Genomic DNA, 24,362 nt, shown 5'->3' with positions numbered 1-24,362 from the left:
GCATATAAACATTTGGTGAATCAATATCTTAATGTTAATATGCCAGTAGAATAGAAAATATGCTATTTTTTAAAGTGCTTTGAATTGCACACATGATTTTCCCCCCTCCAATAAAAAATTGAGGGGAAGAAAAACAGACCACCTAGGTTATCTAGGGATTATGCAGTTTGTTATATAGACCAGATTTACAGATCTCTCCATGCTTTGCCTCTTGAAGTACAATTTGAAGCAGCAAATGGAGTAGAAATATGAAAAGAGAGAAGCACAGATAGATCTATAAACCACTCCCCTCTCTATTTCCAATTTTTGAAGGCAAAAAATTAACAGAGCAACCTGGATGGGCCACACAGGTTAAAACCACACCAGGGAGGCACATGCAGCCAAGAAAAGCATAAAAACACATGATTAATGTAACCAATTTTGAAAGGCGAGACCCCCAAATTAAGAAATGACTACACATTGATTTTTTTAAAAAGGCCAACTCTAAAATGATTGAAAATATTCTACAGAATAGTGACTGAAATTCAAGAAATTCAGTGTCATGCAGTTAGTTATGACTCTTCATTCCTCAGAACCAAGAACGTGAGCCAAAATGTCTGTAAGGATGTAGAATATTTGTAAAAATATTGTTTCTTGAGTGAGCTGCCAAGAGGGTCAAAGTCCCCAGTTATTATAAAACCTTTGAAACTAAACTGACACTGAAAATGCCATCTATGCATACATAATATATATTACATATATCATCATATATACTTATACATACACGTTGCTTTATATATATATTGCAAGAGAATGCATTTGAGTTGATACCATTGAAAGCAATTTTAACCAAGAAAATCAGAACCAATGAAGTAGAGAAAGCAAAAGGATGGATGAAACTGCATGAAGTTCTTGTGCTATATTCTCACACTCTCATCCAGGGAATTTGAAGATGAGAAAATGTGGGTTATTGTTTTAAGAAGTTAAGACTGTGGGGTTTGCCCCTCATCTCCATGGCAAGGGGCGGTGAAGACTGGCTGGAAAACAAAGAAGACACCTCACCCTCCATAGTTGGGTCTAATCTAATGATTCTCACCTACCCGAGAGCAATAGCAGCAGAGAGAAAAAGAAGCAGCTAAAAGATTTTAGAAGTTAGCTAGTATCAGTAAAAAAATAACCAAAGAATACATTTAAAGATAAGTTATATGTAACCTCCTAACCTCCAAAATGTAAGTATGTTCATGGTCATTGAAAGTTAATTCATGGGAAGAATTTGATCATAACAGTCTGTTCCATTACAAACACTAATTTTTAAGCCAATTTTAAGGCAGGGCCTAGGAAAAGAGATTAGAACTAGGTTTCACCAATCCTGGCAGGCTGAGAGGGGACTGAAATCAGAATCATCAGTAAAATGGTGAGGAGTTGTGGCTTCCCTGGTCTTACAGACATATCCCCTGACCCTTTCTTGGCTGGGAACAACCCAGGGCACAGAAACTCTGACACTGGTAAATGTTCATTCCGAGCAGCCTAATTTGACTTCATTCTGTTTGGGCTTCATCCAGTTGGCAGATGTTTCTGTAGAAGCTGATCTCAGACACTTTCCCTTTCTAATTTTTTGGCACCGTTGCCTCTGTTGCATGGGATATTATCTCTGGAACTTTATCTTGGGTTCCCCAGGTTTTGCTCGTTTTGTAGGCTTTAGTTTTCCCTTAAATCTTTCCACCCCAAAGAGGTTCATATGAAAAATACTAAATCATCAGGAATACCTTTGATCCAAATACGACTTATCAAGTGACTAGCTTACAATTTTCCAACCATTCCTTGCCTTTCCCCCGACCCTCCTCTAAAATATGTAACTTTAGAAACAAAAATGCAAACACAAGGTAATCACTGTGAGCGCTGTACAAATGCACCATTTTCTCTCACAGGTTGGACTTTATAGAACGAAATGCCAAAGCTTTGATATTTATTATCTGAAATAGGTCGAACATTTGGAGAAATGTGTTCAAACACATAACCTTGGAAAGAAAAGCAAGCTGATCAGTCAGAGAACAGAGGGTGGGCTGAAAACATGATGTGCACAGTTTTGCTGTGTATTGTGCAAGTTAGAAAATTGGGTCCTTCAGAGAATAACAAGCTCCTAGATGAGGTAAAGGTAAAATACAAATCGATTTCCAACTCTTGTTGAGGGCCACGAGATATCAATTTTAAATATACATGACCACAGTATCAATAATGAAGAAATTTGATGTTTTATTTAATACTTTGGCCAGATCAGCCCCTTTGAATGTTTCACTAGTTTAGGAAAGAACAACAAACCATCATTCACTTTATTGCTGGTTCATCATTTTCCTTATAATTTCTATTGATCCTGCTTTATTCTTTCTGCAAATTAAGGGGCAGGGGTGGGTTCTATATTAGATCAGCAATGTCTGATTCTTATCCAAATATTCCACCTAATAAGGACGTAAATTCTCATGGATTGGACAAACCACTCTGCAACATTCCTGAGAATCGAATAATATAATAATCTTGAAAGTCAGCAGAGTGGATTATCCACTTTTTTTTTTTTTTCTGGACTTGAACTTGTGAACTTAACAGTAGCGCTGCAAAAAAAAAAAAAAAAAAAAAAGCAAATGTGCTAAGCACTTTGCCAGAGTAACCTTCCATGTAGACTTTTCATCTTAAATACAACACAACTGAAAACAACTACAATTTTTGGAAAAGTATGTACAAACCCGATACTTCTTTTGATTACATATAAATACAAATTAGCTATTTTTCCTAAAAAGTGGTTATAATAGTAAATAAATACAAAATAAATCTGACCATTATACTTCATGTGCTGGGGTTGAACCCATATAAAATGTACAACTAAATACATTTTAAATCTTTAAGGAATAATTCTCTGATTAAAATATTTGTTTTCCCAACTTCTTTTTGTAGATATAAATATATTTTCAAAATAGCTGTTTTTTTTTTCCATTCCATTCCATAAATAAAAGTCTTCATTGGGAAATATTAAAGTGTCAACTGGTGGGGGGAGGGTTTGTTTGTTTGTTTGGGTTTTTTTTCTTTTTTCTAAAATATATATATATATTTATTTATTTAATAATGCTGTGCTAACGACACCCACAACCCTCCACAACCATGTCCTGGTAGTTCTTTAATACAACCTTTTCGTTTTCATCAAGGTACAGCATGGAGATGGCGCTGAGTTCTGTTGGGACACAGCACGCCTTAGGAATCTTAGAGTTCACTGAGTTGACCAATGTCTGAACAATAGCGTGATTAGTGGAGTTCAGGTGATCAGCTAGAGGAAAAGGGCATTCTCCGTGGCAGTAAAAGGCATGATACCCTGGAGGGGCCACAATCCAGTCATTCCACCCCACGTCGCTGAAGTCCACGTACAAAGGGTGTCTCTTACAGCTGGACTTAAGGCGTTTCCGCTGTTTGTGTTTCACCTGACGCTTTTCTCTTTTGTGGAGGGGATGCCCTTTCCCGTCGTGGCCGAAAGTCACCAGCAATGGCCTTATCTGTGACCAGGTGTGTTCATCTTGGTGCAAAGACCTGCTAATCCTAACATGTCTCTTGGAGACACCTTGTTTCTCCTCTAAGTGGGTCACTTCCACCACGAATCCGTGGTTGGTGTGTCCTTGTGCAGTCCACCTCATCACGGCGGGGGTGACGTCAAAACTTTCCCACCTGCTTGCATTCTGATTCACCAGCCTAGTGTCCAAAAGTCTGGTCACGGGGAATTTCGAGTTGGCTGTTGCAGGTTTTATAATTTCATAAATATTAATTCGGTGATGGAAACTGCTATTGTCTCCCAAAGCTTCCTGCATCTGTTCCCGAAAAACCTGAAGTTCTGCTGAGGTGATGAACTCCTCGGTGGGGACAGAACTTAAATTAAAGAAGAATCGCCGGGTTGTTTTCCCACTTGTTTCTGGCAGTTCTTCCAAAGATTCTGATTTGATATGGAAGAGTAGGGAAAAAAAAAAAAAAAAAAAACAAGAAGAAAAATCATTCAGTAAGAGAAGTAATGACAGTTTGATTATCTAGGAATATTTTTAAACTCTATCATGGGGTTTGATTTAACCCAAGTAAAAGAATGTAACCAGAAAATAAAAATTTCCTCTTTAAATAAAAATGGAGTCTCCCTTCTCTCTTTTCTATAAGTTCGTGTCAACATGCATACCACGAAATAAAATTTCATAATTCATTGTTGGGTTTTTGATCTCATACAGAAACACTGCTTCCAGGTGGCTATAATAATGGGGGAAATGGTGATGCATTTCTTTGGAATTCACAGACTTTAGGGCAAAAAAAAAAAAGAAAGTCAGCACTATAGTTAGTAGAGGTCTAATGAGGGAGGATTTGAGGAAATTATTGCATTTCTTTTTTTAAAAAAAGCTTTAATGTCAATCCCTTAAGCGGTATTCTAAAACATTACTCTGCAATTTAGATGATTTACAAATCTCGATATACAGATTTCAGCTTCCTAATTAAAGACTCTGAAACTCAACATCAACGATGACATTTTGCAAAGCACACCCTACTATTTTACTCAAAAGTCCAGAGACAAAGGCATTTACAGGGATCTACTTCTTTGGAAACGTATGGGTGGTACTAGGACACTGTAGTAATTAAAGCCAAACAATTTCAAGAGAAATAGCTTCCCATCTGTTGTCTGTTCTCTCACCTCCTTATGACCTCAAAAATCAAAATCTCATTTTAGATGCTTTCGCAAGGAAAAAAATGATTCTGTCTTCTGCTTGTAATTCCTTTATGTTTAAAAAAAGAAAACACACTAAAAACATCCACCTACCCAATAATAGGCTGCAGAATAGATAGAAAACAAAAAAATTATTAAACATTTATTAAAAAGGCCATTATGACATACAGGATATAAGGAATAATCTCATCCTGTTAAAGAATAATCCTTCTATGTTTATTATCATTTTTTCAAAATAGCCATCCAAGTGAGCCATGCATAAAAGCTTTGTCTGATTTAAGATTACTGAATTTCAACTTTAAGAAATACTGGTTTCCAAGCAAACAATAAAACATAACGTAGAACCCTGAATGCTTGTAGTCTGCAAATCATCAAAGGTACAACATTATTCTCAAATTGATTGTGAATAGCACTAGATTTTGAGATAGTTGGACTTATTTTCTTCTAGCTTTATCACATCCTATCATTGCTTGTCAAAAAAATTTGCCTGCTTCATTCCGAATCCCAACACAAGTGCTAACAAAATCTATTTTGCCATAGTTTCACATCATCATAAGAGGAGACTATATTTTTATTAATTTTATGGGTGTATTTCCCCTAAAGACAAACAGCTGTCAGTTGTTGACAGAATCTAGACACCTTGGCAAAGGAGCATCATGTCAGATCACTCTCTCAAAGGTTTTACCTGTGTAAACCTTCATCATCAAAGCAACAGGTGTTAACGCAAGCTAAGTGGAAGCCCGAGTTCAACAGGGCCAGTTTATATCAAATTACGGAGTAATGCTTTAATGCAGTACTTTTCAAACTTTAACCTTCACATGAAACAACTACAACACTTTAAAGCTTCAAATGCAGATTCCGATTCAGTAGGTCTGGAGGGGAGCCCAAGACTCTGCATTTCTAGCACACTCCTAGGGGAGAGGGCGCTCCAGAGCCGGTGGACCACACTTTTGAGTGTCAAGGTTTTAAAGCATGTTTTTCACATTCAAGTGTAGACGGCCAGAGGAGTGTATTTTTAAAAGTGGCTTTTTATTAAATAATATAAAAGTGAGTAAAAGAACCACTAGTATTAGCCAAGGAATAAGAGTTGAGGCCACAGGTGGGCCAGCCAGTGACTCGGAACAGAAGGTTTACAGCTCATCTACTTGGACATGGAGACTATCAGGCCAGATGAGTCCTCCGTGGTCTCATGTCTGTTAATCCAAACCTCCTGGGGACATCTTCGAGGATCCGTCCACATTCTAAACCCCACTGTAAGCTAATGGTACTTCAGGCCAGGCAAGATCATTAAAATGACCCTCCTATCATTGGAACCTGGTTCTTCCTGGTGGTTACCAACAAGTATCAAAGATTTGATATTTAGCTTCTTTCCTCCCTTCCTCCCTGCAATTCAGGAGCCCTCTGATGTTTCAGTGGAAGGCAGCTGTTCAGCAGAGAAGGTACAACTCAGAAGCCCCAGACCCCAGTGACACTGAAGCTAGATCTGCTCCTGAGCTGCTGACTTATCTGATACTAGTACTCTTAAGAACACCCTTTTCTTTCACAGAGGGGGAAGGAAAGGCAAATTATCCAGGACTAGCTATATTAACAAAAGTGCCCACAGAAATCACAATTGCAAGATAAACCCTGAATCCCAATCCATAAATAAAAAAGAAGGAAGCTATAAACACACATATACACACAAACACATGGCCAGAGGATGACAATGAAGCGACAATCTCCAAGGTAAGTATCAGGGACAGATAAATGAAGAAGGTGCATATAAAAGAGGCATAGAATGGAATAATAACCCTCGGGGGGGGGGGGGGGGGGGGGAAGGTAAGACTGAATCATATAAAACTGCCATTATTCAACCAGAAACACAGAAAACAGCAATTTCATGCGGTTAAAAATCTCCTTGGAGGTAAGTAGCCTTAGTAAAGGAGAATCACTTAGTGGCCTTAACAAAGGAGAAAAAATGAGCAATTAAATGACAACAAGTAACATGAAGACCTTTCTCCAACTTTCCAATGGCATCTCAGTGAACCTCTTCCTTGAAAGATCCTTATTCCACCCTTAATAAAAAAAAGCCTGTATTACAACACCCCTGAATGCAGACTCAGGTCACAGAGGTAAGTCTGAAATTCACAGGAACCCCTAAACCCTGGAAAATAACTGCCCAAGGTTAAGGCATGTACCACCTTTTCCTCTAATCTGCAATGGAGGAGTATGAATCTTTTCTTGAGGGTAGAAAAATCAAAACCTACTGGAAATAAAGTAAATTAAAGAAAAAACCTTCTATAAATTATCACAGCAAGCCTGGGGATGCTGTAAATATATAGAGGATTTACCAAAGTATGTAACGTATGCTTTTTTGGAGGCTTATACAGTTGTTAATTCTCTGCAAATATCCCTTGCTGAATAAGCTGAACTTGCTAAGGGATTTAAGGATTCTGACCTATCTTCGACCTGAGCTTGTGAGCCTCTAAGTTCTTAACCAAATGGGTGAACCCATAGCTACAAAAATGTTGGAAAATTAAGAAAAATAAGGCAACAATGATGTTCCACCTTTTCCTCCAAAAGTGAAGTCCTAATTTAATCACCTACACTATGTCAATTATTCATCCAGCGTCAAGTCATCCAAAAGACTGAGCTGAATTCTCTCAGCCAGCCTAGATCCTCTCTGGCCTCCGCTTCCCTAGAGGAGGGGAGAAAATAACATTAACAAAAGAAGTTATCGTGATAATGACAGCTAATGTGCTGAATGCTTTTTTTTTTTTTTTTTGGTGCCAGGTCTGGCACTAACAACTTTATATGAATTATCTCACAACAAACCAATTAGAGAAGAACTATCATTATCTCCGTTTCATTTTGTAAGTGAAACGGTTGGTGTTCAGAGTGGTTATGTAAGTTCCCCAAGGTCACAGAGCCAGTAAATGAAGAGCAGAGCTACGAACTTGATTCTCCTGCAGTTCCCAAGTTTCTAGCCACCAGATGGTACTACCTAATACAGATAAGTCAAAAACTCAAGCAAAAGTCAAACCATTAGGGACACATTTTTATTTAATATAATGATAACCTAGGGTGAGATTTGTCCCAGCTAAAGGGACAGAATAGCATACCCAGGTATGGTGGAGTGATCAACAGAACTAGATGAGCAGAAAAGCAAAGTGATGGCCCCACTTGGACATGGAGACCTTGTTTGAAACCACTGCTATTTTGTGGCTGTCTTTTTGTTCTAAATAAAGTATGGTGAGTTTTATCAAAAAAGTAAGGTATCGTTACGCTTTGAGAATTTTGCAACACTCTTTGGAGAAAAAAAACTTCTATTAAAACAATCAAAACAACAACAGAACCTGGGAATATGCTGGCAAATCAGTAAAGATGGAAATCACTACCCTAAAAGAGAATGAAAGGGGCCAAGTATGATGCATGAGATTTTCTAGAAGGTAAAACAATGGTTAGAGAACTGATCAAGGAGGAAAAAGATAAAATAGGAAAGGTTAAACGGAATTAGTTTCTTATTTTGTTTCAAGACAACAAAGGAAAAGGCAACTAAATAAAAGTACAGAACGGTTGTCACCACTAACCCTGATTTGGTCTTTGCCCACCCTTAGCTCCAATACCTTCGAAATGAAAGACTGCCCTCTTACTCCTATCTGACTGCTCAGTGAAATATGCAAAAGGCAAGTCTAAAAAAGACAAAATAGCTCAATGCAGAGGGATCAAGAGAGATATAAGGGAACCACTAAAAAAAAAGGTGGAACAGAAAACATCAGTGCCAAGGAACTATCACCAGGCATTTTCAAATAGAATAACTTTCCCACTTAATGGGGCCTTTTGTAATCACACAGAAATATCTGGGGGTACTAGGGAAGCCTACCAGGTCAGTATTGGATTGGCGGGCTCTATGTTTCCGAATTCTTTGTTTGTACTGGGAATTAATTTGTGCCACGATTTCTCCATCACAGAGCAACAGTCGTTTCTTGAACTTTCCTATTACATGGATATTTTCATGATAATTATATTTGTGCAATGAGGGTTAATCTCAGTTTGAAAGTTTCAGCCACAGAGGCAAATAATTCAGTTATTTCATGCAAAAAGAAGACTGTGTCTTTCAGAGCCAGAAGAACAAGTTCCTGGTCCTTCTATACTCCAATCTGACAGAAAAGCAGGAAGACTTTTGGCAATGAAGTTGGCCAATGAAGTTAACCAATTTCAATGCATTTCTAACTGCAGCAAAGCATAAAACACTCTTTCCAGTTGGAGAAGTGATTTTTCTATCTTCAATGGCAGTTTTGAAAGGCTTACGTGGCTGAAGCACTTTTTAATAACTTTGAAAAAAGAAAATTTTAGCAAAACTTACACTCTCCCAAATAAAAGCCTTTATAGAAAGGACTAGACAAAGTTTAATAGGAGAAACAACAACTGATAATTTTGTCTAAGATTTCTCTCATTATATGGTCCCATTATATTCATATTGGCTGAAAGATGTCCATCATGATCTCTCTTGTCTTGTAATTCCACCACCAAACCATCCAATCCCACCCACAAAAAAAAAAAAGAAAGAAAGAAAAGAAAAGAAACAGTAATTCTTGTAATCAGGTCCTTTTGGTCCTTTGCCAAATAAATGCCCATTAATAGTATATAAACCAAATTCTGCACTTGAGCCAGCAGTCTTAATCACATGGTTTATTAAATGTTTTTTTAGTGGCATGCATGCTACAAGGATGTTTATGAAAATCAAATCCTGGGTTACACAACAATGAATAGTCTTCAAAAAGTGCTATATCCAGCCCAATGATGATATGCTAGTTATAACAGGAAAAGAAATGGATCTATTGAACTCTAGAACAAAAATTACATAGCTTTTCTCTATCATCTAATTGCATTAAGATGTAAGATACTGCAAGTTAAGTTGGTAACTTTTGTGCTTTTACATGTAACATTTACACTTTCAAAGATCTAAATTTTGACTTCTAAACTCAAGCATGGTATTTAAGTTAAAATAACACACTCAAATAATGTATAGCCTGTTCAGTTTTGATCAAGCCACTTCTAAAAGGATGAGAAATATGAGGATTTCACTGATGAAATCCTCACACAATTGAATGTTTCAGGTGTTAACACTTAAAAGATCACCCTTTTAAGCTACGAGAGAGACACAGCATCTTCCTGGCCTTAAAAATAAAGCTAAGAATGGTTTCTATGCTAAATTTCCAGCAGAGGTGGCTAAAACAGCTGCTCTTGTTATTTTTCTATCCAGAAAACTATTCTAATCAGCATCAGCTGGGAATGTCATCCAGGGCTATGATGACGGAATGTACACAAAGGAAAACGGTTCCACATATGACCATATAGACAACTTCTGCTTGCAGTGGATGAATTCTGAAGGGGAAGAATGAGATTTTACTGCCTTTCAATCTCTGATTTCTGCTAGCAGAGGGCACCTCACTTAGAAATGTGCTTGAGAATGAACTGACAATCAACGTAGTGTCCCTCCGTAATGTACAGCTGCCTCAAATGATGAAGAAGGCTACTTTGTTATGTGACTTGCCTCTGGGAGTCTTCCCCTTATCAACCAGTGTTCTCACAAGTATAAGTCAGTCATCCTTCACACTGGGAGTAAACTTCTGGCTGTGCCATTTCTGATTTGTTTGTATCAGTGTAGATTTCTACTTGAAATTTACCATCTCAGCAAGGCAAGGCAAGAAAAAGGGAACTTCACTTCCTAACTCTTCAATATCCTACAAGTGGCTGCTCTATGGCATACAACTTTGTACTCTTTTCTAGAACTTGAAGGAAGCCATGCTCTCTTTAGAATGGATTAAGCCAAAGGAGCACTTTAAAGTGTAGAAAAAGAATTGAGGTGGAACATATTTTTGACTAATTGCTCTAGGAACTTAGGTACAGAAGATTTCAATAGCTGCTCTAAGACATTTCAAACCCACTAAATGCCCTTCTGATGAAACAAGCAGAAATATCCTACCTTAGAAAAACCACATGTAGTGTCATAAAAGAAAAAAAATATCCACATTTCAGTGCACATGAAGGAAAACAGGCAGCTGCTGCAAAAGCTTTTATCTGAAGGCTTGCCTTGTCTCTGCTCAGAGCCTATCTCAGATTTAAGCACAAGACAAGAAAGTCATTGTGGAAACAATAAGATTGATTGTGGAATTGATCTCCCACGGGGATTAGATTGGGATTCAAAATCTTCCAAACCAGGCCCAGATCAACTGTAAATTAGAAAGACTTTGGGGCCCTGGGCTTTGATTTTTCAATGCTATCTCTGAAATTTCTGCCCTTGGCTCTGTGTAGGCTGAAACCCCAGCTTAAATAGCAGATTTATAGAGTAAGAGCTTCTAAACAGACTTAAAGAAATCCCAATCCACCTCCCTTGTCCTTCTGCCCCTATGGCACTCTTGCACGTTTAGATGTCTAGGGGCATGCCTTTTGCCCTCATCTTCCCCATCATTTGATTTCTCTCCAGTTCCCGGGGGAGGAGTAGCTCTTCTGGCTGCAAGCCAGGAAAAGGGTGCGGATTTACTAAAGGGAATCCCTGAATCCCTGGCTCCTCCGCCACACAAGCAGTACGTTAAAATCAGATTCAGAAATGACGGTAGAGAAGCAGGAGTGGAAACGTCTGAGGTGCCCTGGCCAAGCTGCCTCCCTAGAGATGCCTGAAGTCTGCCCACCGTGGGGGGGCTTTGCGCGGTGACTCCCCGCCCCCGTCCTTGCCCCCACTCCCTGCTCCACGCCTCACCTTCATGGTGGAAGCTGCGCACCGTGTTGGCGCGGCTGGCTGCCCTCTCCAGCCGGTGGTCCGGGGCGGACGCGCCGGGCTGGCCCGAGTGCCGGCGGTATAAGTCCAGCATGTAGGGGGGCACCACGGCGTCCCTGCTGGGGGTGGGTCTCTGTTTCAGGCCGAACATGCTGAGCAGCCGCAACTCGAACTCGCTCAGGACGTCGTCCGAGGGCTGGGATGAGGGGCGGCCCGACGTCGCCGCGAACTTCCTGCGGCCCAGCTCGGGAATGAGGCCGGCCGCGCCGCCCAGGAGGACCTGGGGAAGCAGCAACGCTAGAAGACAGCGGGTCCCGGCCACCATGGTCGACCTGCGGACAGGGCCGACGTGAGTCACCCGAGTTCCCCGCCCAGTCCTCTCCCCTCCCTTCCCTGCGGCCCGGGCTCCCGTTTGGCTCCCTTGCCTCCTCCTCCAGGATGCCCTCCTGGCTTGCAACACTCGCGGGGCTACTTAAGAGCGACGGAAGCTCGAATGTTTGGGGAGAATGAAGGGTCCCAAGTTCCTGAGCCAGACGGGTTTCTCCCTCCCATCCCACGCTCAACTCGTCTGACATCTGATTTGGGGCTTTGCGCACACCCCCTCCCACCCCTGCCTGAACCAGCGTCAATGGCTGTCACCTTTTTTTCTGAGACACCAGTGCTGGCAGTCAATGCAGGGAACCTGGGGAAACCACCGCTTGGTCTGACACCCTGTGTCCCCTATACACACCCAAACACACACTGTCCAGCGCTCACTGGCATATAAACATGCACAAATGGCGCATGTGACTTCCTCAGAGGCACTGTATAGAACTTCCTGATACATCAAACACACACACACTATAACTTCCAGACTCTGTAAACGCAAGACCACAACTTGTGGAGCCACTTGTAACTTGGGGTCCACGCCCCTAACCTCAGCGGTGTCAGGACAGGCCACTCCATCCCCGAATCACCCTAGTGCAGTCAAGATACACATGTATCTTCCTGAGATTACGTAAATGGCTGAAATCTATTAATGCACGTGTCAGCTCCTAAAAACAGTACAAAGTGGCACTTAAGTACTGACTCTGCACATTTCTGGAAACTAGCAGGGAGAACCCCAACTTGGAGCACTTTCCGAAATGGGACTTGACTCTGAGTAGAGAAAGCAGGTCTCCCGGAAACACTTGGAGAAGGGAGAGGGGATCACCATGGCAGCGCGGACAGGTTGGCAGCTAACGGGTGAAATCTAGGGGCCACCCTCTCCAAAGGATTTATTTGACTTTATTTTTTTTTCCTTAATCATCTAAGTGTTATTAGCCCTAATAGGGTACCTAGGAGAGGGGAGGGAGAATGGGTGGAAGAGTGCATGCCAGGGGGCGGTGGGATGGGGGCACCCCCGCAGGGGCTCGGCTGCACGTGGACCTGGAGGGGGGCGTCTGTTTACCTCGGGCCTGGCAGGGCCCAAGAAGGGCTCTGCCGCTTCTGCTGCCTAAACCCCGCGCCCACCCCACCCTCCACCCCCCAGCCCCGCGTCCTCTACCTTTAGGAGACCGCAGTCCGTCTAAGAAGCACGCAGGGACACGTCCATTGAAAGAGTCTCCACATGGAAAAAGCTCTGGCCCAAGGACCTGGAGCAAGGACCGTGTGTCCGTTCCCTTTCTTTGCCTCCTGCTTCTCCCGAGTGCCGGCCGCGTAGTCCCTCTCTTCACGCTGGGCACGGCGTCCCGGGGCCGGGCGAGGCCGAGGAGCCGAGGGGCGGCGGGGCTCGGAGGCGGCGAGGCTGACTCCGCTGGGGCAAAGGCACCGGCGCGAAGTGGGGAGCGCAAGTTACTCTCCCTGCAAGTTCAAGAAGTCTCCAGCCAAGTGCTGACACACAACAACAGCGAGCAGGGGGAGGAGTGCGGGGCAGGGAAGGGAAGAGAAGGGAGAAAGGAAAAGCTGGTGCTGTCGTCGTCCTTAGGAACCAGCGCCCGCGGGACGCGTGGCCCCGCGCGGGGCCGGCTCCGGGACTCGGGGGGCGAGGGTCGGGCGCTCCGCGCTAGCTCCGCCGAGGTCCATGGCTCGGGGCAGCCATCCTGGGCGACGCCGGGTCCGAGGAAGGGCACGGCGGCGATCTCGGTGCCAGGCGAGTTGCCCCCCCGCATCACTCTGCCTTACTCCAGCGCACCCCCATTAGCGCTCGCCAGCTGAAACCACCGCGGCTCTGGCGCCCCGTCGTCCTCGGGCGCATTCTCCGGCAAGTCTAGCCGAGTCCCGGGCCGCCGAGGCGAGTGGCCGCGCTCTCCCCTCGCTCTCCTAGCCCAGGGGCCAAGTGCCTTTTGTGGCCAGCCTGGGGTCCGATCACACCCCGGCCGGCGCGTCCCAGGCCCCCGATCCCCGGCAGGAGGTGCTCGGCATCGCGGCTCTCGGGCTCGGCTCCGGACTCCCAGGCGCTCCGCGCGTCGGTCCGCGACTCTGGGGCGGCCCGGGCAGCCGAGGCCACGGCGCTGTGGCGCGCACGGCTGGGTGCTCCGGTCCGCGCGGGGTCTGCGGTGCGCGAGTGCCTCACAGCCGCCGGTAATCTGCGCGGCGCTCGCCTCGAGTGCGTTCGGGTCGCTGGCGGAGGCTGTGGCGGCTGATGTCCGGCGGTGGCTGCCAATCCCCGGCGGGGTGTGGGAAGCGGAGCGGCGGGCGCAGCGCGAGCCGGGCGCAGCGCAGCGCGGCGGGGCGAGGACTCTGGCGGCGACGGCGGCGACGGCGCCGTGGCGCGGCGCTCGCGGCTTTTAAAGGGGACGCCGCCGCCTGCTCGTTCCCTCCCGGGCGCGGCGAACACCTCCCCCTCGGTGGCGCGGCTCGCCGGGGATCCCCGAGCGGGCGGGAGCGGCGCGCAGGGGTGTGGACGGCGCGCCCGGGCGGCCGCGGCGGGTGGGGCCGAGGGCGGGGGCGCGCGGCCGCCAAGGGGGGCGCTAGTGCCTCCACCCCCTGCCCTCAAAGGGGAGATCCACCGGAGCGCCCGACCCTCGCGGGGAACCTGGGGACGAAATCCAGGACAAATGTAGGGTCGGGCCTCTATTTCCCCACTGGGCCCGTTATTCAACTTTCAGTTTTAAACTTTTCGGTAATAGACAAAAGGAAAAAAAAAAAAAAAGAACTCAACCAAAGTTACAGGGCATCTTGGCTTAGGCTTCGGGTAGACACTTCTGTGTTTCCCCAGCATGGGAGGAAAATTAAAAGAAAACAGGAGGCTGGAAACTGAGTGTTAAACATTAACACAGAGACATATATGTATTTACATATGTAAGTGCATGTGTACAATTTGCCCTTACATAAATATATGTGTGCATTTATATTCATATCCATGTGCGTGTATTTATATTCATATAAATATATCTAATATGCAAAAATGTGTTTCTATAAATATATTTATATATGTAAATATACCCAAAGGAAGGCACACATTTCTATAAATATATGTCTATATATGTGACATGGATGTCATAGTACTATGTATAACATATGTGTAACGGACTGCTCGCGCGCGTGTGTGTGTGTGTTTGTGTGTGTGTGGCAGCCTAAGGGGAGGATGGGAGGGATTTTATTTCTTTTTATGGTAGCAATCACTTTGTGCCGTGTGATATTTATCTCACCCAGCTAGGAGGCAGGCGATTAGCAGCTCAGAGGAAGGTAAAATAATGCACAGTGTGAGCCAAGCATACAAGAGAATTCCCCTTTGGGACCTTAGAACCTTCTGCTCCACCCTTTTCCACCAAGCCTCCAGAAGCAGGGCTGTGACACATGGCCAAGTCACTTGTCTTCCTCAGCTGAAATATTCCTCAAAGCTGCTGCACCATGGGTCTGAGGCCAAGGCTTTCTGTCCCTACCAGGATTCCCGGAGCCTCCATGCATGTGTAGCACCACCAGGTTAACTAGATGGTCTCCAAAATCAAGGGTGGAAATTTTTTGGAAAAGGCCAGATTGGCAAAATCAGGTTCTCCTGCACCAGAGCTTTTGGGCCTGCAAAACAGAGACAGAAAAAAGTTAGAGGCTGGAGCTGGTAATAATCTATTATCCATGTGTATTATTTTTTTCGGTTGGGGAGCTAAAATAATTCTAGGTTCCGCTCACGTAAATCGGATTAGCAACCCACAGAGGGGAATTAGGCACTTGCTGTTTCTAAAGGTATAAAGGTCAAATAAGGTATTTTGGAGAAAGCCTGCCTACCAGGAAAATAAAAGAGGGGGGCAAAATATTCAGGAACATGCTATTTTATTCCCCCCCCCAAAAAAACTGATATGGAAGTTGATTGTCATTCTGAATCATTGGACACCAAACAAGTAGGCAATAAAACATGTTCTACTCAGACACTTAAGTCAAAAAGTGTTTATTGTGCTTCTGAAACTATTTCCTTCCCTATCAGGCTGAATTGAGAAGTTAACAATTGTTTCTGTCACTAGTGAGATTTAAAAAACAAAACAAAACAAGACCTCTATGAGATTGAAATCGGTATGTAGCTTTTAAAGAGGAGGAAAGGTTGAAAATTGTTGGACGCACCTCAAGAAAAGGTGAAAAATAAATCTTCTGTGATGACATCAAGGATGTCTTGCAGCTCTAGGCCTCCTCACTTGAGAAGTGTAAACCTTGTCAGTTTCTGAAATAATAGGTGAGAGTAAAGAATCGGAGGGAAAAATAGCACTTCTGAACACTCTATTCCATGTCAGTGTTGTGTTACAAAACAGATCATTTTTTTAAAAACAGGATCTGTTTTATAGAGGGTGTGCGATTTCTGAGGGACTACTGCGTGCCTTTCCCAAGCACAGCTTTCCTAAATTTTGGCCCTGTTTCTCTTAAGAGCCAGGCTCTCTGGTTGTTTTTTAGAGATGGCTGCCCTCTTGTGGTGGAAATGTGTTCAAACGCTTGGGAGAAAGAAGTCCACAAGTAATTAGTCTCTGAAGACTGACTTGGGGTACAAAGTACAGGATGACTATATCCACCCATTTTCCAGGGAATAGCAATAGTCAGAAATGATAGATCTAAATAGAGATAACTTATTTATTTTTATTCTCTTTGCCCATGGCTACCTTCCACCTGCGACTCAGAATTCGGGGTTAATACTTTGAGGTGACAGTGTCTGTTTGCTTTGAAAATATTTACTGCTAGCCATGGTTGATTGCACCTTTTTCAAAGGTTCATTCAAAATCTTTTTGTCCAGAGAGTGAGATATATTCTTGCTAGGTTTATCAAATTTGGTGCATCTGCCAGCAAACATGGGGAGGAGGATGAGTGGGAGTGAGGATTTGTTTGAGGGAGGAGTGTTGGTAGTTGCAAATCCAAATGCCCCAGAGGGTACAGGCAAGTCATGTAAAAAAGCAAAGACTACCAGGTAGGGATTCTATATAAAGGAGGTTGCTCCTATTTCATTTCAATCATTTCTTGCCAGTTTTTCAAGAGATACTCAAAATCTGCATTTGATTATGTGTGGACATGACCTGGGATGAAATTAAGTATGACAGAGTCACACTTTGGCGACTTTTCCTTTAGCAGTTCAGCTCAGATAATGTTTAATTTTATTGCATCCTGAAGCTATTAGCGTTCATCATTGTTCTTGCTAGGCTAACCATTAGGCAAATTAACATTAAAATAGTGATCCTCATGTATTGTAAAGTTAACAGCAGGCATGACATGATCCATCTACCTTATAATTGTCATTCCACTGAAACCTGTGGCAACTCCCCAGAGAAGCCTCTTGGCTTTTTAGCCTGTGTATCACTTTGTTGTCAGTGTGACACCCAACACCAGTTCTACTTACCTCACCTGGATAAGGTTCTTTCACAAGAACCTTGAGCCACAGCAAAAGAGAAACATTTACTCAATCAAACTTTTACCTTTTTGGTGATTAGACATAGTAGGAAGGATGGGTGGAGTGAAGTGATTTATATGTAAAATGAGGGCAAGGTGGCCAAGCCAGGATCACTGTTCTCAGCAAATACTGACTACATCTTCTTAAAAATTAAGGGAGAATAAATTTTGTGAATTGACTAGACTGCCACACAGTTTAAGATGCACACTGTAAGAGTTCTATAAGCTATGTTGATCATAACTTAAGACATAGTTGGGCGAGCTAGGTTCTAATTCTGGTTTGGCCATGAATAACTGCCTTTAAAATGGTCATCTCATCTGATTGGGGTAAATATGTTCTGCCTGCCTCAGACAGGCATGATCAAGGTCAAATGGATAAGGTGTGTGAACTTGGAGAATTTTAAAATGCGTACAAGCACAAGATTCTGATTGCTATTTACTCCATGTATTCTTCGGCTTTCTGCTTGAAATATGGCCTGGTTTTGAAAGATAGAAGATAATATGCATTCTTCTTCTTCTTCTTCTTTTTAAAACAGTTTTTATCGTACTGTCTAATAGTGGGTATTTCATCAGAAAGGTCACCACTTGGGTCAACCTATCTAAGGCAGTAACAAATTCTCTTAGCTTCAGCTCCCTCGTAAATAATATGTAGAGATTAATAGCAGACCTCCTCAAAGGGCTGTTGTGAAGAATGAATGAGGAGATATGTGTGAAGACAATAAACATTACAAGATTTGTATCGCTATACACAAATTCAAGTTACTGGTTCTTGAAAGATGTGATTTTGTTTTAGGTTATTTTCTTTTGTGCTTGGTAGATTCCAAAACTACAGGGGGAATGAACTCATGCTTCTGAAAAATAATCGTAGTCTTCAAAGGAAGACTCCCCTGAGAAACCTGGCTTTTTAGTGTACAGATCACTCTGTTACTAGTGTGACATCCAACACCAGTTCTACTTACTTCACCTGGACCTGAAGCCACAAAAAACAGACAGCCTTTAGGCAATCAAACTTTGACCTATTTTGCGTTTGACTAGACATAATAGAAAGGATGGTAATTTATATGCAAAACCAGGCCAAGTTGGCCAAGTCAGATTGTTTTAAATATCTGCTACATATGATTTAATTACCATATATCAATATATTTGCATATCTTGTCAATGATATTAAAATGTTTTGATCTTGTGTTAATTTGATTATGAAGAGTTGATCATAGTATTTCTCTTTACATAACTAGCCTACAAATATTTATTAGGCAGCTATTAAGACCATGGCACTATGTCACGTAGGTTCCAGTTAATACAAAGACATTATCTCTGTACATAATTTATTTAGAATTCAGTGGAAGAAATGCAACATATTTACAGGTAAATACACATAAAATATAAGACATATGAGATAAGAACTTTAAGAGAAATGAGATGTAATTGCTGCAGGTTTAATGAAGAGTAATCTCGTTTCTGAAATGTGGAATAAAAACCTTGCTCAGTGGATGTTATGTCCTCTGTTTTACAGATGAAGAAATTGTGCTTAGAGAGATTAAGTCGGTTTCTTAAGGTCATACACCTGGTAAGGAACACAGTCGGTAGTCTATTCTAGACTCGTGTTTTTGGGTTTGGGTTTTATTTTTTCTTCCCTTTCTGCCCCAGCATGCTAATGGTCTCTCAATTCCATATGGGGAGAGCCACCCAAAGCCAGACATCAGGTGAGAAAATGTAAGGAGGTGTTTTGAAAAGCACAAAGTGGTGGTTCAAATTTGGAAATGTGTTTGGCTAGAGATAAGGCAATACTAGAAGGTAAGTCTATTCTTCAGGCAGGGGCCCAGCAGGAAAGTGATGGCATATTCTAAAGGGGCAGTAGGAAAGAGTTTCACAAAGGAACGCTGTACAGAAGTGTGTGCAGAGTTGAGGCAAAATGGCAAGGGACAGTGAAGTACCTTGGCTCCACATTGTGCAGCCAGACCAGGCTTTACAACCCTTGGGTTCCCAGGGACATAGGAGGGGCAGTTGCGAGAGTGCTGAGAAAGCTGCAGTTGAAGGAGAGCCTTTCTTTCTCCCTCTCTGAACATCTGTGGATATCTCCCCTTTGCCTAATTTGACCAGAAGGGCCGGTGTATTTGTTATCTATTGCTACATAACAAACTACCACAAACTTTGTGGCTTGTTGCCCGATCATTATCTCACAGTTTCTACGGGGCAGGAATTCAGGCATGGCTCAGTTGGTCCTGTTCTCAGGGTTTTCCAGGCTATAATCAGTGTCGCCTGGGGCTGCAGTCTCATATAAGGCTCGAGGTCCTCTTCCGAGGTCCTCTTCCAATCTCCTGTGGTTGTTGGTAGAATTCACTTCCTTGCAACTTTAGAACTCACTCTTGGTCACTTTCTTCATCAAAGCCCGCAGGAAACTATCTCACTGATTACTAGATCCTGCTTTAAAAGACTCATCTGATTATATTAAGCCCAGCTAGGATAATGTCTTTTGATTAACTAAAATTCGGTGAATCAGGGGCCTTAATTAATGGCAAAAATCTTTTCACCGTTAACTTATAACGTAACCCAATAACAGGAGTAATATCCCTTTATATTCATAGATACAGCTTATCCTCAAGGAGAGGATGAGGCATAGCTTGTACACCAGAGGCTGGGAGTCTCGGTCTATGCAGTCCATTGAGATCAACCTGTCAGGCACAGAGCAAGGTGAAGAGTGGATCTCTTTACCTTGTGGATCTAAGGGTACAAAAAGAGAATATCTGACCTAATAAAGTTTGAAAAGTGAGCAGACTTCAGGACCTCGAGACTCTTGACTGCTAGTCGAAGGAGTCTGGACTCTATCCTGCATAAATGGATCTCTGTGAAGTGATTTCACCAGAGGAATGGCATGTTGGAGATGCATGTTAGGAAATCAAACCTCATGTTGGGTAGATTGTAGTAGTGGGGAATGCGAAGTATACAGAGAGACTGTAGGAAAAGGGCCCAATTAGTAGATTTTGTAATTATGCGTGCAATTGGTAATGGGGCCGAAAGTCCATGTGACAGATAAGCCAATGTGAAAGCTATAACTGGGATAGGCAGGGTGTGGCATGTGAATGGGTAGGAGATCTTTGGGGAGGGGAAGAATTAATATCTGTAGGGTTTGGAGCCAGGGTGACAAAAAAATCTAGTGGTGCCCTTAACAAAGAGGAGCGTGGGCAAGAGCAGGATGGGAAACTCAGGGATGGTTCTTTCTGGAACTACTTATGAGGTTCTGGTTAAATATTCTCATGGAAATCTAGAGAAGCTGATTAGACACTGGCCTGGAGATCAGGAGAAAGATCAGGGAAGTAAGCCGTAGATTTCGGAGCTAAGGCACTTAACTATTTTGAGAGGAAAAGATTGCCAAGGCATGGAGGATGTCACAGAAAAAGTGTTCAGAGAAGTAGAAGTAAAAAGCAGGCAATGGTGGTTTGTCTTAGAATTCGTAAGAAGGGAGGCTGCTTTGCAGTCTTAAATGATGGTGGGGACCAGAGAACAATTGATAGATTAAGAATTAGCTGCTTGGTGAGGTTTCTAAATCACAGATATATTAATAGAAGAAGAATGAAGTGGGAAGGAGGCCAGTGGGATGGAGATAGGAGTGGAGGTTAGGAAGCTGAGGCAGAGCAGGAGAGTAACTTTTGGGGATGGGTAATTTGGCTGTTAAAAAAAAAGAGAGAGAGAGAGAGAATTAAAATGATAAGGGAAGCTAGGGTCGAAAGAGAGACTTTAAAAAATTGGATGGAAACATGAACATGACTGATACTTGTAAAAATGAGTTGGCTTAAAATAACTCCAGTTTTCACCTGAACAATAAATTTGATCAAGCTGCTCACTGAATGGTTCTTTAGGCTCATCTGACAAATGTCCTTTATTTCTTCAATACGGTAGTCACAAGTCTTTATCCTCAAGTGGATCTTAGAAATCGGCTCTGGTGGTAGAAGCCCAATTATTGCCTAGATGTTTGCTGGAATGTGGAAACTGGTGAGACTGTTTCCTCTTTAGTAACTCACTTTCAAGATAACTTTCCACCTGGCAAATCACCTTGACTTCTCGGCCTTTCTATTTCCTGGTTGTCCTCCCACCTTCCCCACCTTCCCCAGGGCAGAGCTATGCAAAGAAGTGATTCTTAGGTGGACGTAAAAGTCTCATCTGTCCCCATTTGCTGTGGGCTTCCCTTTTCATTAGAACTTGATAGTGACCTCTGAGAAAACCCATTACTTCCAACCTGGAACCCAGCCTCTCCAGAGAGTTCACTCTGAAATAGGACGAGGGTACAAATCTCAGCCCTGTGAAGACCAAGATTTTCTTTGGAGATATCCGGTATCTGGAAGCTTCCTTCTCCTCCAATTCAGGACACCAAATATTGTATGTGTCCAGGGCTTTGAACTAATAGCTAACAGAAAATAAGATAAATGGGCAAGTATATTTCTAGGGATTTGAAAGTTTAGAAAAATAAGATCTTAATTCTGTCTGAGCTGATCTTCAGGCTCCAATGTGACCCTTCTGCACCCAGCTACCTTCATCTCACGAGAACTTCTGACCCTGCAGTGCAGGCTTGTTCTGTCCCCTGCATGAGACATTCATGTCCACCCTGGTGCCTTCTGCTTATGTCTTTTGTCACCGGCAGAACCACTTCCACTGTCCACAACAGTCCCACTACAGTCCCAATCTTGCTGTTTCTTTCAACGTTGCTTTGTAAATAGGGAGACCCAATAATCTGTCATCCAAATGGGTGTATTTTTTGAGAGTGAAATGGGAAGATATTAACACACTGGAACAACAGGCCCTATGGCTACTCTATCTACAAAGCCTTCCCTGATGTTTCCAGACCCCAGATCACTCTCTTTTCAGAAACCCCATCATCTGTGCCATTTAATTTGACATTATTTCTAGGCTATCTTATACTGCTCTCAGACTTTTCCCCCCCATTTATTTGTAATTTTCTCCATTTCTTGAGCTTTCCTTGCATGAATCAATAGTACCTATCAGAGTGATAAGACTCAGTAAACTCTTATAAATACTTTTAAAATGTGGTTTGACTTGTTGAGTACATTTAAATATTGCAGCCTTTTCATTTTCAAAAACATTTACTTGAAAAATTAAGAGTTACCAGGGAATTAAGTACATATAAAACAGTTAGGTCCCCTCCTTGATTGTAAACTGCTTTTGGTCAGCAAATGTTGACTAAATGAATAAAAGCAATTGTCTATTGAATTCACAAAGTAACCTCAAGTCCTTAGAAGATTTTAAGTACAGTATTCAGGAAAGAACTGATCATATCAAAGAAAAAGAGCCAGTTGACAAATGAAACTTTGGTCATGGACAGAGCTGTAATTGCTCTTTCTTTCTGAATGATTTTCCCAGATTTGCATTTATCTCTAAGAAATAAGCAATGAATTTGGGAGTAGAGGAGGTGATGCAAGCCATGAAAGAAAGTAAGGAGAAGGAGTTATCAGAAGGTGAAAAGCATCTCCAGATAGTTCCTGAAATAGTTGTAGTTATCCAGGCCTTTAACGAAATCAACAAAGCGTTTGTATATTGGCTTTGTCAGAGAATTTCTGTGTGGTCACTTATTCTTCACAAGAAGAAATCTCCCAGGAGAATAGTGTATTGGCAAGTTCTAACTAATACCTAGAGATTCTTCATCTACTTCAAACTTTATTTGCATGTTTCTGCACCTTTCACAACTTGTTGAATCACACAAAGCCTAATAGGCCTGGCATTGTTACCTCTAAATGTTCAGTCTTGTGCATCTCTCCATACGGTCATCATGGGACCCATTGCAAGTTCTTTTCATTTCGGTTACCTGTAAATTCAGTAAGAGAATTTTGCAAAGGCAAAAAGGTTTGAGGGTGTCGACTTTAGAATTATGATAAAAATACTCAGATTGAACGATAGCAATCCAAGAGAATCACTTTGACCAATGATTCTTCATGGATAGTCTTACCCTGGACGTATTTCACAAATCATCTTAATGGGACACAAAAGATTCTGCTTCTTGCCCTAAGTAATATAGAACTTGCTTGTTGAGCAAATAGTTTGAGAATGTATGTGAGCTGAGAGATCTTGAGAAATACCGTATTTCATCCTCTTATATTTACTCTACAACGATCATGCAATGGTGCTGAAGACCAGATGCCGCCCACACGTCAATGTCCACAGTAGCCCCCTCAGCCTGACCACTCCAGTGCAACCTAATTGCTATCTAAGGGCTTTTCCCATTTAGTGCAGTTTGTTCTGCCCACATGTGCTGCTGGCCAGATGTGTTAGAGAATTAACACCTCCCAGGAGCAGCCTTCTACCAATGACCTATGGGAGTTAATGCATCAATACCCTACCTGCCTTGTGCCGCTAGGTTGGATAACTCCGAGGTGCATGATCTAAATTGACTCCCAAAGTTGCAGTCAGCCACAGTGATAACTAGCTAATAATGGATCCTTTATAGGCCACCTTCCTTTCCCTAACTCACTTCTCCACCCCCCTACTTGTGTTTTCTTCACCTCCCTGTAACCTACTCACACTCAAATCCTTGTCATTGAATGAGTTTCTGGAGGGACCCAAAATAAACACTAAACAGTCTGCTGACCTACCTATTGAAAGTGCTTTGAATTTAAATTGAATTGTACTTTGCCATGAACGAAATAAAATTGTTGGCTTTGGAGACCCATTTCCTGCACTTGGTTCATTTATTCTTTCAATGACTTCTTTTCCAGGCACTGCTAAGTTTCTGGGGCTACAAAGATGAATATGGTGATTTACACAAATCGACCAAATAGGAGTTTATAAAAGGTATAGAAATTGAACCAAGACTAGAGTTACCACCTTCACCTGAAGGTCAGAGAAAGTTTCCTGGGAGGACATAACACTAGAGTTGGATCATGAAAACTGAGCAGGTGTTGGACAGATAGACAAGGTGGGGGGAAGGAATTCCAGGCGGGAGGAACAGCAGGGGGAAAGGCAGAAAAGCATGAAACATCAAGATGCATTAAAGAAATGATCGGCAACATAGTGTGATTGCACAGAGGAGGAGAGAGGGGTGCCAGCATTTCGCTGGGCAAA

General features: G+C 42.6%; 1 protein-coding gene across 1 annotated transcript; it reads right to left on the bottom strand.

Annotated features, from left to right (window-relative positions):
* Positions 1-1,928: 1,928 nt before the first annotated feature.
* BMP2 (bone morphogenetic protein 2) lies at positions 1,929-13,059 on the bottom strand. The gene is made up of 3 exons (XM_069495958.1): positions 13,000-13,059; positions 11,457-11,806; positions 1,929-3,946 (listed from the first exon to the last, which is right to left on the bottom strand). Exons 2-3 carry the CDS (start codon positions 11,797-11,799, stop codon positions 3,102-3,104), a joined length of 1,188 nt encoding a protein of 395 aa, XP_069352059.1. The 5' UTR covers positions 11,800-11,806; positions 13,000-13,059; the 3' UTR covers positions 1,929-3,101.
* Between the last annotated feature and the right edge of the window lie 11,303 nt (positions 13,060-24,362).

This window comes from Eulemur rufifrons, chromosome 20 (assembly GCF_041146395.1).
Source record: "Eulemur rufifrons isolate Redbay chromosome 20, OSU_ERuf_1, whole genome shotgun sequence".
NCBI lineage: Eukaryota > Metazoa > Chordata > Mammalia > Primates > Lemuridae > Eulemur > Eulemur rufifrons.
Note: the sequence above shows the minus strand (reverse complement) of the source record. Positions and strands in the feature narration are given on the sequence as shown.

Excerpts from the sequence above, each read along its gene's own strand:
- BMP2 (XM_069495958.1), bottom strand. The coding sequence starts at position 11,799 with ATGGTGGCCGGGACCCGCTGTCTTCTAGCGTTGCTGCTTCCCCAGGTC. Across the intron at positions 3,947-11,456 it reads GCGCAGCTTCCACCATGAAG|AATCTTTGGAAGAACTGCCA; the intron begins GTGAGGCGTGGA and ends ATATCAAATCAG.